The sequence below is a fragment of the Kryptolebias marmoratus genome, linkage group LG4, assembly GCF_001649575.2.
Source record: "Kryptolebias marmoratus isolate JLee-2015 linkage group LG4, ASM164957v2, whole genome shotgun sequence".
Lineage (NCBI taxonomy): Eukaryota > Metazoa > Chordata > Actinopteri > Cyprinodontiformes > Rivulidae > Kryptolebias > Kryptolebias marmoratus.
In genome coordinates, this window is record NC_051433.1 from 13,017,173 (window position 1) to 13,037,097 (window position 19,925).

At 35.0% G+C, this 19,925-nt stretch overlaps 2 protein-coding genes across 8 annotated transcripts in view; both read right to left on the reverse strand.

Moving 5' to 3' along the window:
- On the reverse strand, nt 1-12,101 carry LOC108247388 (inter-alpha-trypsin inhibitor heavy chain H3). Of its 2 annotated transcripts, none has more exons than XM_017435471.3 (20): nt 11,991-12,101; nt 11,004-11,164; nt 10,771-10,875; nt 10,407-10,569; nt 10,219-10,329; nt 9,776-9,904; nt 9,527-9,643; nt 9,237-9,405; nt 9,053-9,163; nt 8,160-8,341; nt 7,852-8,031; nt 7,621-7,745; nt 6,070-6,230; nt 5,270-5,296; nt 3,963-4,001; nt 3,433-3,540; nt 3,096-3,264; nt 1,555-1,703; nt 996-1,080; nt 1-913 (listed from the first exon to the last, which is right to left on the reverse strand). In XM_017435471.3, exons 1-20 carry the CDS (start codon nt 12,060-12,062, stop codon nt 799-801), a joined length of 2,478 nt encoding a protein of 825 aa, XP_017290960.1. In that variant the 5' UTR covers nt 12,063-12,101; the 3' UTR covers nt 1-798. The 2 variants fall into 2 exon arrangements, with proteins under 2 accessions (XP_017290960.1, XP_017290959.1); XM_017435470.3 differs by having other exon boundaries at nt 5,270-5,317.
- Nucleotides 12,102-13,774: 1,673 nt separating this feature from the next.
- Nucleotides 13,775-19,925, reverse strand: part of LOC108247386 (inter-alpha-trypsin inhibitor heavy chain H3) — a 15,683-nt gene continuing 9,532 nt past the window's right edge. For 2 of the 6 annotated variants that reach the window (XM_037975367.1, XM_017435467.3), the window contains 6 exons: nt 18,768-18,830; nt 17,463-17,567; nt 17,156-17,321; nt 15,952-16,097; nt 14,698-14,770; nt 13,775-14,621 (listed from right to left, as the gene is read on the reverse strand). In XM_037975367.1, coding sequence (XP_037831295.1) covers nt 14,549-14,621; nt 14,698-14,770; nt 15,952-16,097; nt 17,156-17,321; nt 17,463-17,567; nt 18,768-18,830 — 626 coding nt within the window. In that variant the 3' untranslated portion in view covers nt 13,775-14,548. Of the gene's footprint in view, nt 14,622-14,697; nt 14,771-15,951; nt 16,098-17,155; nt 17,322-17,462; nt 17,568-18,767; nt 18,840-19,919; nt 19,922-19,925 lie in introns of those variants that run through there. The other 4 variants (XM_037975370.1, XM_017435468.3, XM_037975368.1 and 1 more) reach the window with 3 other exon arrangements.

Here is a 19,925-nt window from a genome sequence, read left to right on the forward strand (position 1 = left end):
TTTTCTGAAAGAATGCACGGCTTTAATGAAAATGCAATTACATTCAGCTTCATAAAAATTTGTGCAGTTACACTGTGATCAAAAATACAATTAACAAGTAGACTTTGAGCTTTAAACTAATAGGTTTCATAAAAATTGCATCAGCAATTTAGGAATTACAGGAGGTTATTTTATGGAGGGTCTCAGTTGACAAAATTGCAATTGAGAGGCTAAGTGTGGTAGAAGAGAAGCCCTTGTAACTTCGGGTCCATTTGACCAAAAGCCCACTGGAGACTGTCTCTGTCTGAGTTTCACGTAGCTTTCTCTTTCGATCTTCATCATGCATAGAGAGTGTGCAGCGAGTTCAGTTAAGGGTTAAATTTCCTGCATTCTTTGCACATTAGGAAGGCTAGCACAAACAAAAGGTTGTCTCAATACAAACCTGCTGCATACTGAGATCAAATTACACAGCTGGAAGCTCCAACTCTGGCTAAGTTACTGAGCTGACTTTTAATTTTGAACAACAAAGAATAGAATGGATAATGTCAATGCTGTCTCTTCAGCTCAGTGAAATGGTTAAACTCATGGAATGCATCACTCATTTATATAGACAAACACTTCTGAATGTTTGATTTAGTTTTGTCCGTTTAGATGTTTGAAAGCGTAGTGCATGACTTTAATATTTCATCAAACAGTAATTAAAAACAAAAGAAACTATAGTTTTAAATGTTAGAAGCATTTTGTAGTGTTTGCATTATGTTTTTGTTAATCACATAGTTTTGTTTTGTTTTTTTTCACAAATTTCAGCACGATCTTTTGTTAAATTTGTGCAGAGATGAAATCCTGCAGGGGTCTCTGCAGAGCATGATCAGGTGAAACGAGCCAGCAGGATAATTCCACAGGAGGGAGAACACTGTAGTCATCAGCAGAGGAGCTACAAAAAAAAGTCAAAGAGTTAAAATATCTCATTTTCTTATCAGGAAATGCAAACAACTATTCACATGTACAAAATGTACCTAGTAGAAGGAATCTGTTGGTCTTTGATTTTCAGATTAGTGCTTTGTCCTTGTTTCACCTCCTCATAATCTGCAGGCTTTAGGGCTGCACAACAAAGTTGTGACAACAGTAAAAAGGTCAGAATAATCATGAAAAACAAATCTAGAAGTTACAACTTTAGTAACCACCTTAACTGTGTGGAATCACTCAACATATTAATTATTTGATATTATATAAATATTGTGGCAAAAAACAGTGAGAGAGACTATGAAAATACAACTTGATAATTTTGCATATTTAATATTATGCAGTAAAATTTCATGTGGTGAGACATTCTTATTATCAGAGCCTGAAAGCAGAAAATGTACATTGAAGAGATGAGTAAAAGTCGCAATTGCTTATTGATAAAGTTTTCAGACTAACAAAATCAGTTTATGTAAGAGAACTAATGACATTTAGTTTACCACTCTGACTTTGTGTGGTAAAGACACATCAGATCTTATTTTCCATCACTGAATGCAAATGCAGACATTTTTAAGTCATGCAAATCTGTAAACATAAGCACATTGTTTCACTCACCTAAAATTCCCTCAGTGTTGTTGGCAGAAGGCATCTGTCTTATAACCGGCCAAAGGAATTTGTTGCCGTCCTTCTCATGAACTAAGATGACCCCCCGTATGTCTTCAGCAGCAATATCGATTTCTTTGTCCCTCTTGATCACCGTCACACTGGAAACCATTACATAACCTGGTATTAACTTCTGTGTTTGTGTCATTAAGAACTGTTATGTCATTACAGCTAATTTTTTCTGCTTAATTTCATCCTTGCACAGGTTGTGGAGGTGCAGATCTGGGCCATTTGAAGTCACAGCTTTAAGAACCAGTCATGAACAAAAGTTGCTCCATCATGACAAGTACAACAATAATAAGTGAAGAAGATCTCAGTTCAGTTTGCTGTTTACATGCTATAACTGATTGTAATAACAAAGGATAAAATGTATCATTTACAATTCTGTATAAATAAGAAAAATATGGAATGGTTGAGTTGACCATCGTTTAGCTCACCTAAAGAGCTAAACTTTTTTTTTTTTTGGCCCAGTCACACAATACTGAAGCACTTCTTGCAAAAGAAAAGCTCTTAAGTTCAGAATCTGTGTCACTTTTTATGTTTTGACAGCAGACAAATATATTTCAGAAAATTTCCAGTGGCAATTTTTAGTAACACAATTAAAAAAAAAATTTAAAAAAGAGAGAGAGTTCAAGTTACAACCCCAGATCTTGTTACTTGTCGGAACTGACTTGATCACAGCAAAGCGACCAAGGCAGCAGCAGAACTGGTTCTCCACATTCAGTGATGTAAATTACTGCTTACAGTTTTTGTTTGTTCAATCTGGTTGATTTGAGGAGACTGTGTCAACAACAACTGAAAGTGCAATAATTTCATTGCTTTGCAAAAGTCAGGACAAACTTATTCTGTTGTACGTCCTGTTCATAAGGGATGAGGGAACATTTGAACCCTATTAGAGTTGTCAACCGTCCTATGAAATATATAAATAAAAGCAAGGAGATCTTTAAATTTGTAAGAAATGTGGATTGTTCCTTTATTTTTAAGATTCAGTGCAAATATGCCTACCTGCCATCTTTATTTTAAACGAAATCTATTTATCTATCCATCCATCTAGCTATTTATCTCAAAGTAACAATCATTCACACTCACACCTACAGCCAGTTATTGTTGTGTGTGTTTTTGGACTGTGTGACAACACCAGAGTATTTTGAGAAATTTGACATGAAAACTCACAGGAAAGTCCCAAAGCGTGTGGCCTTCTCAAATTAAAATGTTTAGGCTTACATGATGTTAATATGTCTCTCAACCTTCCTGACTGTAATTTGGAAGCTTGTTTGAGTGTAAGCCATGTGTGTGGTTTTGTTCTGCTAACTGCCACATTAAGCAGGTGTTAAAGTGTTTAGTTCTTAACTGGCATGACTTATACTCATGCCTTCTTTGAAAACCACATATATTTAACACAAATGCTGTAACTCTGGATAGGTTTATGAAATGCTTCATGATAGACACTGTTCTCTTGATTAAGTCTGATAATTATGTTAGTTCAAGCTTACTTTCCAGCTGTGATGGGATCCTGTCCTGTGTGGCGTGTTGTAGACTGTCCCTCTCGAACAGTTATTCCATCTGTGTCAACCTCAACATGTTGGTCACTTCTGACATGGATGACAATTGTTTTGAAGCCCCCGTTTGTTACCGAATCCAGCTCACCATTCATATACAGCTCTGATGCAAAACATAAAATAAACACCACACCACAAATTAGGACATAAATGTGAAAAAAAAACGAGATGGTGCAAAAACAAAAAAGTTAAATAATGGAACTCTGTAAACTGAACAGTTTAAGGGGAAAACATTTCACTTTATGCTGGTAAAAAGAAAAATGTTACTCACCTCTGCTGGGATGATGAAAGAGTTTAAGAATGACTCCTCCTGCGATGTCAAAGCACAGCGGGGGAGACTGATTCTCAGTTTGAAGCAAAAATTTTTGGAAAACAGGAACTAGAGAGAAAAACCGACACCGTTTTAGATCACAAAATAAGCACCTTTTACCTGACAGTTTCACGAAAGTTGCATTAAAGCAAATCTGATGGCTGTTCAATCCAATTTTTTATGTGGTTCTGATCAGTCAAGCTAAGTAGTCCATAAATGTAAAACAGAAAAATCAAAACAACAACAAATTCTCAAAAATAACAAAAACAACGTGTAAAATATAATATTTTGGAGCACATGAGCTAAAACCAGAGAAGAACTAAATAAAGCATTATGTAACAAAACAAATGTGCAACAGAAAACAAAACTAAAACATAATAAACCTCTTTTTAGTTTTTAGGTTTGAAATTTCCACCACGGTTATAAAATTTTGCAACTTTTAAAAAAATATATATTTTAAAGTATGATTTTTTATCTTTGCAGTACTTTACCCAAAGTTGTCATAACATTATCCTCCAAAACTCCGAGATCTATGAAAAAAAAAAGGAATTCAATTTCAATATTTTGACCAAAAAAAGATTCAATGTACCGGGGTCTAGATTGTTTAAAGGATATTACAGAAATAACAGAAATGTCTGCTAAACAGTTTTAGCTTGTGAATATGCAATAGTGACCTGAAAATTACAAGGTGTCTTGTTGAGTGAAAGTTATTTTAAATTATGTCTGTTGCAAAAATAAATTTTAAAATAAATAGTTTAAATGATCTTAGTGAAAGATTCTTATCTGCATAGCTCCTGAGAATTGCACTTTCATAAAGAGTTGAATTCCTGATTAAAGATTACAGCTTATGTAAAAGAACAATATGAAAATGAAAAATGCGCATTGTCAAAATTACTTTTAAAACAGTGTAATATTCTGTTCAAATTTTAAAATTCGTTGTGAGATTTACAGAAAAATTACAATGATACATTTAATATATCTAATTTAAAACAACAACCACAAATGAAACAAGAAAGCATTTATCTTCCGGTGCCACAGATGGATGTAGAAGTTGATGATGGAGATGATCACAAAACATTCCTTTCCACTACTGATGATATCCAGGTCTATCTGTTCATTGAGCTATACTGAGTAAGTAAAATGTACGAATCCTGGTCCTCAGTGGCCACAATCCTGAATATTTGAGCTGTTTTCCTGCTCCAACACACCTGAACAAATGGCTGAATCACCTATTTAGAATGTCATTAAAGTAGAGGTCTCCAATCCTTGTCCTCGAGGGCCACTATCCTGCAAGTTTTCCTTGTTCCTCTGCTCCAACACACCTGATTTAAATCAGTAGGTGATTAACAGGCTTCTGCAGAACATGAAGAAGTAATTTAACCACTGAATCAGGTGTGTTGGAGCAGGGAAACAAGGAAAAAACATGCAGGATAGTGGCCCTCGTGGACCAAGATTGGACACCCCTGCATTAAGGTCTACAGAGATCTGGTAATCACCATTTCATTCAAATCAGGTGTGTTGAGGCAGAAAAAGATCTAAAGCATGCAGGATAGGTCATTTAAAGTTGTTAAAATTCTTTAAACACTAAAATTTGTTACTATGAGCTTTGGTCTGTGGTTCATATTAGTCTGATTTGTTTTTCAAATTACACTATATTAAACCAACTGACTTGTGCACATGAAAGAACTAACCTGAAACTTACAAGGTGTTTTGTTGATTCAAAGTTAAATTTAAATGTTTGTTGCCAAAATAAATGTTAAAATAAATGGTTTAAATAATCTTAGTGAAAGATGCTTACCTTCAAAATCACTATAATCGTAGTATCCTGGGGAATGAAATACAATATCTAAACATAAAGAGTTGAATTCCTGATTAAAGATTACATCTTATGTAAAAGAACAATAACAAAATGAAAAATGTGTATTGTCAAAATTACTTTTAAAACAGTGTAATATTCTGTTCAAATTTTAAAATTCCTTGTGAGATTTACAGAAAAATTACAGTGATACAACAACAACGACAAACAAAACAAGAAAGCATTTTATGTTTTGGTGCCACAGATGGATGTAGAAGTTGATGAACACCTATCAGATGGAGGTGATCACATAACATTCCTTTCCACTGCTGATGATATCCAGGTCTATCTGTTCATTGAGCTATACTGAGCAAATTAATTGTCCAATCCTGGTCCTCAGTGGCCACAATCCTGAATATTTGAGCTGTTTTCCTGCTCCAACACACCTGAACAAATGACTGAATCACCTATTTAGAATGTCATTAAGGTCTACAGAGATCTGGTAATCACTATTTCATTCAAATCAGGTGTGTTGAGGCAGAAAACGATCTAAAGCATGCAGGATAGGTCATTTAAAGTTGTTAAAACTCCTCAGACATTGTAAAATTTGTTACTATGAGCTTTGGTCTGTGGTTCATATTTGTCTGATTCGTTTTTCAGATTAACAAACTGACTTGTGTACATGAAAGAACTAACCTGAAACTTACAAGGTGTTTTGATGATTGAAAGTTAAATTTATATGTTTGTTGCCAAAATAAATGTTAAAATAAATAGTCTAAATGATCTTAGTGAAAGATCCTTACCTTCATATCCTATGTCTGCTGGTTTGTGAAGGACTTGTGTTTTCTCCCCCTCAGGCTTGGTGACCACCATGGATGTGAGTGGGGTCACAAAGCTGTACTTCAGAGACAGCTCCAAAACTTCTTTCTTCACTTTTTCTTTCTCAGCCCCAGACAACAGCAACCTGCATCACAACATCTTATTAAACTATAACAGCTGAGATAAAAGGCAGGAACATTTTTTCTTTTTTTTCTACCACTTCTGGTATAATTCCGTCTAACCCCAAATACAAACATTGTGCAGAAGGTATAAAGACCTAGCATTCTTTAAAGGAATGCATATCACCTGTCCTTTTGTTGGTCGGTTCTTTTATGCCATATTAATTTTATTGTATGTTAGGAAATGACAGAGTTGTAGCCGTTTTCATCAAACCTCGAAAAAATCATTTTACACAAACATGTGCTGGTGTAGATTCTCAGTCATCCAGGACATGGTAAATACACAAACACGCAAAAATAAAGCTGGATAGAATTGTGTTAAAATAGAAAGATGTTGCAACTAAGGATAAACAGCATGATACCCTTACAAGTGATACCATACCAAATCATACCATTTTTATTTCTAAAGGACTTAAAAACAACATAACAGCTGACCAAAGTGCTGTACAAAACAATGTAAAAGAGAAAAGAAATAAAAAAGGAAAAACATAAAAAAAGGAGTAAGGCAAGTTTTGCATCACCTTAGACTGAGACAGTGCTGACAATAAAAGAAGCTCCTGCTCCAGAACTGACACCTCCAAGCTAAACTGTAAATTGCAGCTGCCTACATGGACTAGCTAAATGTCCTCTGGAGAAAAGCTTCATGATCTGACGAGACAAAGATTGAGTTATCTGGCCACAATGACATGAAGTATGTTTAGAGGAGTCATGATGAGGCTTTCAAACCTAAGAACACTACACTGCATTGTATATTGTCAAGCATGGTGAATGTAGCATCATGCTGTTGTAATGGTGTGCTGCACAAATTGGAAAGAATAATGAAGAAGGAGGACTACCTCCAAATTCTTTATTGTTACCATAAATGGACTAAGAGGGCTGAAACATGGACACAATTGGGTGTTCCAACAGGACAATAATCCTTAAAACATGTCAGAATTGTTTCTAAAAGAACAAAGCAGGCTAACATTAAGTTTCTGGAATGGTCTTCCCAAAGCCCTGACTTCACCCTAATGAATTTTTTAAATTATGTTTAAAAGCTGGGTTTGTGCCAGTAAAACCTAACTGGTTGCAACTATATTTATTTAAACATGCTTTAGGCATAAAGAAAATGTTGCTGGTACAGACAAAAATGACCAGGACTAAATTTCAAACTCAGGTGGTAGAGAATATTAATTTCAGACTAATTTAGGAACAAAAATGTCTGCTTTTGCTTATTGTGTGCAAAGTTTAGACTTGACATATTCTTGAACATTAAATTATTATTTGTATTGAGTAATGATTTTACATCCTAATATTGATATTACTGTACATCATTTGTTACAAAAAAAAAGAAAATGTTAGATATATCACACTTACTCTTTCTCCAGTAGCTGTTTAACTGTGAGGTAGGCCCAAACCCTCTGAAGGAGGCCTACAGTCACTGTTCCAGTAGAGGGCTCCACAGGGGTGTTGGTGGTAGAAAATGTCAATTTTCTACTACTCTGTTATAATGCAAAGAAGATTGTAATGTAATGTCAGTATACAAGGAGTTTGACTAGTGTTCTGAAAATTACAATTGATTTTGTGTTTTTGAGGACTGATTCTTACTGAAATGGCCACAACTTGTGGACTGAAGGTTTCAATGTCATTGTCCATGATCTCACCAGCCACCACAATCTCAGAGCCATTATAATACTGACTGAAATTAGTCTGGGTCAGATTGGTTCCACCCAGGTAGATCATGGTCACATCTGTCAATAGAGGAGTGGCCACTTCTTCATAGAAACCCTGTTAACACAGAAATGATACATTGTCAATGGTTTTATTTCTAGTAAAACATGCTCTTTTTTGTGTTTGAAACAGCAGGAAAACAATTATTTAAAAAAAAATATTTGTAAATGTGTGGAGGAAGATACCTTCAGTTGTACATCGGCATCAGAGTCTTCATAAATCCGTCTCGCCACACCATTGTTCTCCAGTGACATTTTCTCAAGGAACTCAAACTTGACATCAAACCCAAAACCAAGACAGTAGAGAGGGAACTTTCCTGCAATGGCCCGTCTTACATTTGACTGTATAATTTCAAAATTAGTCACTCCTGCAAAGACACAAGATATGCCTAACTGAGCTCAGATTTTCTACTAATTCAGTCAAGCAGCTATTTGAACAAAGATGAACGTTACATACAAGACCAAAAACAAGATGCAAAAAGTAAAGCAAAATACAGTTATTTTCTGTCCTTTTTCTCTGATAGAACCCGTGATAATTGAGTGTATAATCTATAGCTTCTCTGGATGTATTCCTATGAATATTTATAGCTAACCAATTTTTTAATATAACAGAGTGAAAGGACCTGATTATGTGATGTTAAAATCTACATGGGTTTAAACTGGTCACATTCAGAACCTCTGTTGCAGATACAGCTACTAGAAACTGCAGCCAGAGGGTCTGAGACTGAGAAAGGAACATATAAATAAGTCAAGACAAAAGCTTTCACAAATGCAATGTGTTTTTAAAAAAAGAAAAAAAAAACAACAAGAATTAGCTATTACATGTAAAACCTCTTTTTAATGGTTTTGTAATGGTCTCCAAAGGTAAAAAAAAAAAGAAGTAATTTAAAGGTATATGCTGAAAATAACAAATGATTTACACAAAACGTAAAGGTCACTCAAAAAAAAGTTTATTTTTGTCAACTGTATATAAATTGCAAATGCAATGTTGTTTTTGTTTTTTTGTTTTTGGAGTGGCCAACTTTTTGAGATCTCCATGAATTTCTGTGAGCAGTGTGTGCAGGTGTGTTTTAGTTCACCTGAGGTTGGGTCTCCATCTGTGAGAAGGATCAGAATAGATGCTGAACCTTCTCTGGGATGTGCATTCAGCATACGAGCTCCTTCCAGCACTGCTGCATTAATGTCTGTAGCTAAAAAAAGATATAAAAGTGTTTTAGTACCAACCTGAGGATGTTTAAATATTACAATTTAGAAAAATCTCACCTCCTCTGTCCTTTATATTCCTCGCAAATTCTTTTGCCCCCTCCAAATTTACGCTGGTGGCCTGAACAAGTTCTCGTTTCCAGTGAAATATTTCGCTATCAAAGGAAATAATACCAAAGAAGTCGTCTCCTGCCAGGTCATTTAAAATATGGACCAAAGCAATTCGAGTCTGTAATAAAAATAAAAGCACTTTCACACAAAATATTAAAATATATTTGTTTTTGTTTTTTTTAATTGTGTACTTGATATGTGAAATAAACACTATACATAAAAAGATTTAATTGTTTCACCTGTTCCATTTTTCTGCCAGACATCGAGCCACTTTGGTCAATAATAAAAACGATATTCTTTGGTATTCGAGGAAGACTAGATGGAGCAAAGTGATGGACAAAGTACCCGTCTGATGTCTACAGGAAACAGTTTGATTTGTGACAAGAACAAAGATATTTAAAGTATTTTTTGGCATATATAAGCACATGTAGTTTTGCAAATACAATATTAACATAAAGTTGCTTTCATTAAATGAGCTAATGTTTTACCTTGATGTCTCCCAGTCCAGTGTCTCTGTTGACATCATAAACAATAACCAGATCTCCATTCATACCTTGTTCTCCACAGCTGTCACAAGTTTTCTGCTGGTCCACAGTTGGATAGAAATACACCCAGGCCTGCAAACCACATAAATCAGTTTTGGTACACCCTTAAAATTTGTGGTGTTTTGATTTTATTTCATTCTTTTTCATTACCTGGACTATTTTAACTCAGACTTCAGACCACAATTATCACCATGACAATATCAAATTTAGCATGGAATATCTAAGTGCTAATAATGTAAATGTGAATTTGCTTTGAAGCGTTTTTTAAAGTCTTAAACCCAAGTTACTGAGACACTTAATGGTCTTTTAAAATGAAAAACAAGCCAGACCATTGTGTACAGTCTTCACCTCATTAACAGAAATATAATAATCAGTAGCAGCTGTACCTTGTTGTCTGCATGTGTCTTGGTGATGGCATTAGCCAGGGCTTTAGTGCTCAGTCCTCCTTTCACATCAATGAAACTGATCCCAGCTTTTTCATAGATGTACACGTCAACCTGGAGGTAAGAAAACTGTAGTATTCACTCTGGAAGCTACTGTCACTGAACACTGTTTTCCTGGACGATCACCAAACCTTGAAGTCTTTGACAGGCTGCATGGGTCGAGTGTGGATCTGCAGCTCATATTTGCCACGAGTGCGTTTCAGTAGTTCCTCATATGTGAGCTCAAAGGTGACCTTTTTGTGAGCCGCCACAGTTACAGAAGTTTTAAATTCCTCCATGGTCCTCCCTACAGAGCTGCAAGACAAACATTTATCACTGTAAAAAGTTGTAGCAGGATGCATGACATGGTTATTAGACAGCGTCATTTAGAGCATTTTAGAGTCCAAGAAGTCTGAAAGTTGACGTTATATTCATGTAAAAAGCAAAACAAATACTAAATGAGGAAAAAGCACCTCCTTAAGATCTTGCAACAAATTTTTTCATCATCATATTTACCTGACAATTCCTGCACTTTCACCACGAGACACAGCCTGAGTGTACTGCTGCTGAGCCTGCTCCTTTGTTTTCACAACTCCATCATAAACCTGACCGTCTATAAACCTGCAGACAACAAACACAAACATTTTGTTTCAAACCTGAGTTGTTCCTACTTTACTTTAGTACTTTATAAATAATATTAATACCAAGATGTTAGATTTTTACTCATCATCTTTTTTTCCTTCACATACATTCTGAATTTACTGATGAAGGCATTCTTGGGAATCTGGACATGAAATTCAATTTCCTTGGACTCATTCATACGATTGGCCACACGGCTTGTGATGACGGTGGTGGCGTAACGTCCAGTCACAGTAGAGTTGATGTGAAAGCTGTAAATGTCCCAGTCATCCTGAACAAGAACAGAAAGCAGATTAAAACACTCTCTCTCTCACACACACACACACACACATACATACACACACACACGTGACTGTGCTCTGCTGGCCATTGAATGCTTTTTTGTTCCAGTTCTCCATTTCCCATCAGAATCTCCTGGTTCCCCAACATCCGATGCGGATCTTGTCATTCCGGGACATCTGCGCCTATTTCTGTCTCTTACTCAATATGTAAGCGAGGTTCCCACTTTACTTCAAGCTCGAGTCCTCTGGGAAGTTATGGGCTTTTGTTACTTTTCAATTTGTGTAAATGCTTGTTTTTAGCCTTTGCATGTTTTGTTATTGTTGCTTCACAGGTCAATGTAACTTTCTGCTAGCTAGTAATAAAGGCTTTAATAATATAAAAATTTGAATTTCTGCTGTTCTGCTAATTTCTTCCACACACTATTTATTTTGTGTTAGTATTTGTAGCAGTTTTCAAAAAATAAAAGCTCCATGGAAGGTTTTGTCCCTGAAACACAACAGGGTAGACGTATAGTCCCTCACAGCATGCCAATATGAGAAAAGTTTATTCATTTTTATAAGTTGTAATGCTGATGTTACCACAGTTTGACTTATGTTTGCATTGATTTATGTATGCACACAGTGAGTACATAAATCAATAACTTGAAACAACTTTGGGATACAAAGTCCAAAGGTTCTTAAACTTTTTTATGTGAGGCAAAGTTCAGTATGTTGCAACAGACAGAAAAAAGTAAATATTATAATATATAAAAGAAAATTATTTTAGGATAAAATATAAATATCACATAGTTTATTTTTCTTATTGTGAGACTGTACCTTTTTAGGTTGTGAAGCAGCCAAAGCCAGCAGCAGCCCGACGAGGGTGAGCTGCACCACAGCTCTCCCCATGTTTCCTCAGAGCAGACTCAGCTGAAACTGTTCTGTGAACTCAAATAATGTCCACTATTATTTAAATAACTAGTTCATTTTGAAATGCAAACTCTTTTCTGGTCAGTCTCCTTCAGCTTCCCGTCATTTGCAAACACACCCACACAAAAAATACTAATCTCATACTAAGCACTAAGGATTTACCATAAATCAGCAGAGTGTTTACTGTTGACACTGAAAATGTATTTTGCATTTATCATATCTTGAAAGGAAACACTAAAATCAAATCATGATAAACTGTACAACTTGACTTCATAAATGTTACAAAAACTGTTTATCAAAGCAGCATCCTATCTGACAAATATTTCATGTTGTCTAACAAATTAAATTTTCTGCTATTTTAAACCCTTGTAGTGTGTTAGAAAGCTGCTCATGTCTTTAGTGTTGGTAGGCTAGATTTGAACCATGATTTACATCAAAAATACTCCAACAAATAAAAACAATTTATATTATTCATAGCTAACTTAGTATGTATTCATATTCATGTAAACACTGTTTAAAATATAATTTTTTGGCTTTATGGACCTTTAATCTTACTGTGTACAACTAGTTCTCAGTCAAAAAACTGTTGAAATTCACTCATTCTATTTCCTATAGTGAATGCAATTAGTAAGTATAGTATTTGTGTCTAATAGTCTAATATTAAAGAACAACTACCAATGCAATGGAGATTTGAACAGGATAATTACACTGTTTGTCACTGATTAAAAAAGATTAGGGTGAGTTTTTAACCTGTCTGTGTTTTTCTAATCTGTTCTAATCATTTGGCTCTAGACCATATGTGTGCACCTGGTGCTTTTTCAAGATAAATTTCCTGTAATTCGGATTGTGTTTTTATAACTTTTTGTCTATCTTCTTCACACCAGTTCATTTTATTTTAAGAAGAGAGAATGGTCTTAATTAGATTGGATTCCTTTTTATTATTTTCTCTTGTTATTCTTTTACTAAAAGATATTAAATGTTTTCTAATAGAAAATTTCAGAAATTCCCATTTTGCACTGATGACTGTAGGCATCATCATTTTATATGCAATATGATTTTATTTTAATATCACAGCACTAATCCTTATTTTTTAACAAGCAAGAGTTAAATTTCCAATGATCTTTGGAGTCTTTTTATTTTATTTTAAATGTGTTATTTTCAAATTGATGATGCAGAGATCTGTTAGAGGGCTACTGAAAATCTGAGTGCTACAGTCATACTTTGCTATTGAATTGGATATTAACCAATAATCTGTTCTCACAATAATCACATCTCACTGTCAGCATCAGGTCAAATGGCAGGATAACACAGCTGAGTCCGCCTCCAGGCCCCCTGGTGGTCTGCTGCACTTCCATTTTGTGGAGTGAGTTTGCATTACTTGCTGGTGTTTTCGGTGTTTGCTAGTGTTTTTGGATTTTGCAACATATTTCCTTTTGCTTCTGTCTATTTTGCGTGATTGCAGCATTTTTTCTTTGCATTCGTTTTTTGTGTTTGTGCATTTTGAAGTTTGCCTCATTCAGGTGTTTGTGATGGGTTAAACCATTAGCAGTTCGTTCCACATTTTGCTGTTTGTTTAGCCGGTTTGCTGCACGTTTGTTAGCCACTGTAGTCAATAAAGGTGTTGTGCACACAACCTGACAGATGTTAACAGACACAAGTACAACTTCTGAGACATTATTTAGGCAGGAACGTCACATAGCTTGGTCTTTATTTCCTAGTCTCCATCATGCATACTGACAGTGTGCAGCACTCAGAGATAAGTCAAGTCAAGTCAAATTTTTTTATATAGCACTTTTCAGCGACAAGGCGATACAAAGTGCTTTACGACATGTGAACACAAAAATACAGAGTCAAAAAGGGTTCATCAGAGTTTAAGAGTTAAGTTTTCTGCATTCTTTACACATTAGGGTGGTTGGCTCAAATGAGAGCTGTGTCAACACAATCCTGTCACCTACTGAGCTCAAATTACACAGCTGAAAAACCCAGCTCAATATGTTAGCTGACTTTTAAGAGTTTCCTTTGTTTTCCTTTAAATGTTGCTCATTTAGTGAGCATTATTTAATACATCTCCTTTAATCACAAAAAGTACTGAGTCACATGTAGTTATAACATTGAATTTGTTTTACATTTTATGACCAATTTTTTTACCAACAGTAGGCTACATTCGAACAACAGAAGCATAGAATTGATTATTATAATGTCAGCTCTGTCTGTTTGATCATTGTGCTGGTTAAACTGCAGCAATCCTAACGTCTGGTTTATGACTTTTCTTTCAGATATTTTGTAGTTTATTCACAGTGCATGCCTGTTTTATTATTTCATTAATTTCATACAAAACAACAAAACTTTAGAATTTTTTTTTTTTTACGCTAAGAAGACATTGCAGTTTATTTATTCTTTGAAGTCACATTTTCCCCAAAATCAATCAACATCTCTGGTGTAAAGAAGAAATCTTGCAGGGGTCTCTACAGGACGTTATCAACTAACCAGCATTCTGACACCGCAGGAGGCGAAACACTGTAGTCTATACCAGAGGAGCTATGAAGGAAAGACAAAAAGGTCAAACATCTCTTTTTTGTCAATGCAAACAACTCCTAAAGTGTATAAAACGTACTTTGTAGCAGGAACCTCTTTGTCGTTGATCTTCAGTTTTGTGGGCTGATGTTGCACCACCTCATAATCTACAGCTGCACATCAGAGTTTTACAACACAACACATGACATTAAAATGAAGATGCTTCAGAGTAACCATCATAAAATATTTACCAGTGGAACCATTCAGTATACTGCTGACTTAATATTGTGTCAAAAATAGTGATGAAGACACAAAACATTACCAATTTGATATTTTCGTATGTTTATTAATAAGCATAAAACATCATGAGGTAATGTTTTATGTCATGAATCTCTTGTTACCACCAGAAACTGTATATCTTTATTAAACAAAGCAAAACTGTCATACAGAACACGCCTGACTACACTGAAGCCAGCTCGAACTGCCCTCTTCGCTGGTACAATTCTCTTACTCTGATGAAGGTCGTTGCCTTGGGTAAAGAAGGGTCTACATGATTTACAACTGCAAGTGTAAATCCTGTAGTCATTGTTGTTAAGGTAGACTTTTCAGGATGATACGAGAACTATCTCAGTCCCATCGGATCTCTGCTTGACTTTTTGACAGTATCTATCAAATTAAAAGCCTAACATTGTTTGTAGGAATACATTTCATCCACTGCCTTTAATACATTAGTTTTAAGCTAAGATTATCATATATTGAGAAATGACAGGGCTTTATCTGTTTTGGTTAAATTGTGAAAATAACATTATGGACAATCTCACACAATACTGCAAGACCTCGCACAATCTGTTAGCAGTGGGAGTGTGTGTTAGAGATGACTGTCAGCTACTACCACACCACATCTTTGTTCAATAATTGTAAAATTGACTGAATAAAAGTTATTTTTCTGACTGCTAAGGTCAGTTGGCCGTGTTGGCCATCTTAAACTGGACTGACTCCAAAACTTTGTCAGTTGTACAGTAGCTGTACATTCAATGATTATTTTCTAGAAGTTTTATCAAGATGGATCCACTGGTTTATGAAATATTTTGCTAACACATCAGACATACAAACACACGTACATACTATTTTTATTATCGCCCACTGTATTTTGAAATAACTAAGTTGGGTTTCCGGAAACATTTTACAGTAATTGTTTTGCCATAACAATCTATAATCTTTAATTATTTAGTGTGATAAAGATGCCGTACATCACAGTTTTTCTTAAATCACATATGCAAATGCAAAATAACAATAATGATGATAATGATAAATAATGCAGATGAGTAAACATATAGAAACACTTTTCTCTCACCTAAAATCCCTGTGCAGTTGGCAGATGGCTTTTGTTTTAAAACCGGCCAAAGGAATTTGTCGCTGTCTTCCTCATGAACTAAGATGACCATGTGCATGTCTTCAGCAGTAATGTCTATTTCTTTGTCCCTCTTGGTCACCGTCACACTGGAAACATTTACAGAACTTTGTAGTAACTACAATGAAAAGTTTGGCCATACTGAAGTTTTGTAAAAGTTATCAATAATTCATATCTTACTGGTTGTAGATAGCTTCCTGAATGACATTGATTTGAAGAAATAAAGTTTAAATCTGACCCAGTTAATGAGCTAACAGCAAGTCCGGGTGGACCCAAGATCAAAATGAATTCCTGCTATCTTAAAACGGCTACAATGTCAAAACATTTGCCAATATGTACACTGATATACAAACCTTTTAGTCACCTTCACTTTTACATAATGCAGTTAATTTTTGGTAGAAATATAATGAAGTTTCTGTTGGATGTGACCCTAAGATGCCCACTACATGGCCAATGTCTATTAAAATATGGAATTGTTCTGTAATTACAACTTTAAAAAATATGTTCTTTGATAAAATGATACGGAATTTGCATTATTTCTTTATTCTAGATGTCTGTTTGTCTGTTGTTAGAAAAATAAATATTTGGACATAGAGCAGCAAGGTAAAAACTATGTGAATCAACAAGAGTCATCTGGAAAAAAAATAATTCAAGTTTTTTTTTTTAATTAATTAATATTTGTTTATCTTTTCAAAAGACCAGTTTCATTTGTTTACATGGAGGATCAGAACTTAAAACTTGTACTGTCTGGAGCCATTCTGTGGGAAGGCTGTAGCCACTCTGGTTCAACTTTCAGGATATACAGTATGTTGAAACCTTTGAGGCAACAAAGAACGAGCACCCCCTACTAGGCTGGCTGCTGCACAATTTTTAATGAACGGGACACTTCAGATCTTTTTTTTTTCTGGTGATTTTTGTTAACTAATGTCCTTATCTTGCTGTTGTATGTTCAAATATTCATTTTGAAAATATGCTTAGTTTCATTTATTTATTTATGTAAGACTTCAAGAAAAGTGTCATGTTACACTGTGATTAAGAGAGTAAGAGTCTATTAGCAAGTTGGGAGGGTGTGTTGGTGGGACTTTTGTATTAAGGGCACAGCCTCATATCCTGAATAATTCTGGCTATAATGACAGTTAAAAAGTACCTTTCAACTGCGATTTGATCAGATTCAGAGTTGACTGTTGTTGAATTTTCCAGTAGAACAGGGATTCCAGTGGTGTTAATTCGAATTATGTCATTTTTCAGGTAAATGACAATCAATTTGAAGCCCCTCTGTGGTATTTTATTTAGCAAACCAGCAATAATAAGCTCTGATACAAAACAGACAAAAGGAAAGTTGACACTCCACCACCAAGCATTGCATAAATGCACAAAAAATAAATATACACAGCAAAATGATTAATGATGCCACATTTTACTTTATAATTGTGCAAAGAAAAAAAATTACTGACGGTTACCGGGTTGAAGAAAAAGGATCTGAATAGAAAATTCTATGATGTTGAAGCACAGTGGATGAGACTGATTCTCAGCTTTCAGCAAAAACGTGTGGGTCCTAGCTATTGGAATGAAGAGACACATTGTGTTATACTACAGTGTTTACTCTCAACAACAGGTTAAATAACTAAAGCTGCATTAGAGACAATTTATCAATGACCATTCAATTCAACTTTAGTTTCTGTGTGGCTCTGATAAGTAAAGTTTAGTGAGGTTTATTTTACTTATTGTCATTTTTTTGTGTGTTGTTTCCATTTTGACTCAGGCTAATTCCCAAAATCAGTCGGTTGTCTATTTTGGATTTTTTAGCCCAGTATTAATTCGTTGATGGTCCTGCTGGTACTATTCACTTTGCATTTAAGAGGGTGTGACGTTTGTCATTTCGCAATGGTTTGATAGTTTGATAGGACATTACTAATTTTGAAAGTAAGAGTCTTCACTCTTTTTACCAGTTTAACTAATAAAAATACAACTGAGTATTGGCAACTCAACCATGTACAAAACACCATTATGGCAAGTTGTTCTATTACATTTATTTGCAGGAGATGTTTTTTTTTTTTTTACAACAACAACTGTTTAACTGTTTGGCATACAAATTTAACACCAAGGAGGTTACGTTTTTGGTAGTGTTTAATTGTTTGTTTGTCTCTTAGCAAGATTACTTAAAAACTAATGAACAGATTTTAATAAACCTTCCATGAAATGTTGGGGTTGTCACAAAAAACAAGTGTTTAAATTTTGGTGGTGACCCAGACCACGATCTGCATTGTACACTTTTTTATGACTCTCCAAGGGCTTTTAGTTTTCTTTTGGATTTGTCATAAAATTTGCACAATAAGGAGAGGAAAGATGACAATTCTCCAGTCTGAAGAAAAATCATGTTTACAAAACTTTGCAACATTTTCATATGGCCTTTTTTCAATGTATTAATTTGATCTTTGGAATACAATCAGCTGTGGTCTTTATACAAGCAGACTCAGCCGGGTGAATCCTGAAAAAATTAGGAGCTGTAAACATAATAAATGTGTTTGATATTCTGATCTAACAGACTTGTTGTTATGAGGCATAGATTGTTTAGAACACTAATAACAGAGGAGGATATTGCTTTAAACTTGTGCAACGCAATTTCAACTTGTGAATGGACAACGGTAACCCTAAACTTACAAAGAACTTTGTTGATTGTTTTATTCTGGATGATGCTTGTTGCCAAAACTATAATATAAGAAGAATGATTTAAAATGAGCTCAGTAAAACATACTTACGTGTCAAAGGTTTTATGAGAAGAGAGTCTGGTGTGCGAAGCGGGTAAATAATATGGATGGAGTCTGGTGTGACTGTGGAAAAAAAAGGTTGGTAAAGGTCAGAAAGTTCAGAAGGGAGGGTGGTGGGTGTCAAACTCCAGGCCTCGAGGGCCGCTGTCCTGGAAGTTTTAGGTTTTTTTGCTCCAGCACACCTGATTCAAATGGTTTAATTACCTCCTCACCAAATCATCAAGTTCTCCAGGAAGACATCCACAAGTCATTCATGTAAACCAGGTGTTTTAAAGCAAGAACATCTAAAACATGCAGGAATGCGGCCCCCAAGGAACAGAGTTTGACACCTGTGGCTTAGATGGTTTCCATGTTTAAACCAGGATGGAGAGCAAAGATTTTAAAGGCCTAATGCAGAGTGAGATGTTTGCACTATAGCCCCCACTCTTCACATTAACTCTGGTGCATAGACTGCAAAGCATTACGGTCTATTTGACCCACCACATGTGATACAATGAACAATTGGGTAGTTTTATTACAACATAAAATATTACAACTCAAAAATTGAAAATATTTTCAAATTACCTCATTAGACAAAACACATGTTAAACAGTCTGAATATTTGTATCTGTACCATAAAATCTCTATCTATATCTATTTCCTTGATTGCCCCTCTTTTGTCCAAGATCTATCTGCTTCAGTAGAATTAAACGTTTCATGTGTGGTATTTTAATGTAATATACATTGATCAGGAACTTAAACAGACAGGATATGGCAGAGTAAATATAAACGCTACACCATTTTATGTAATGATATGAAACTGAAACGTTTTAAAATGAGACAACTGTATTTTCCGCACTATAGGACGTACTGTCAATGAATGGTCCATTTTTGGAATTTTGTCATATATAAAGAACACCGGACTATAAGGCGCATCGTTGTGTCCCTATCAACTTTTGTAACTTTGCGCAGACTGTGCGTGCCACGCCCCATGCAAAATGGACGATGTGTTTGTACACACTGTAACAGTTGTAATGTTTAGCCTGGAACAACCCCACCATAGTCACCAATATTAACACTGATTATTTCTTTTGATCAAAAACTCTAAAATACATTTTGTGTTGTGTTGCTCTTAGCAATGTTTTTGTGTGTGATATGTCTTACCACTAG

Excerpts from the sequence above, each read along its gene's own strand:
- LOC108247388 (XM_017435470.3), bottom strand. The coding sequence starts at position 12,062 with ATGGGGAGAGCTGTGGTGCAGCTCACCCTCGTCGGGCTGCTGCTGGCT. Across the intron at positions 9,644-9,775 it reads CTGGACTGGGAGACATCAAG|ACATCAGACGGGTACTTTGT; the intron begins GTAAAACATTAG and ends TGTTTCCTGTAG. Across the intron at positions 1,081-1,554 it reads CAACACTGAGGGAATTTTAG|CCCTAAAGCCTGCAGATTAT; the intron begins GTGAGTGAAACA and ends TTTGTTGTGCAG.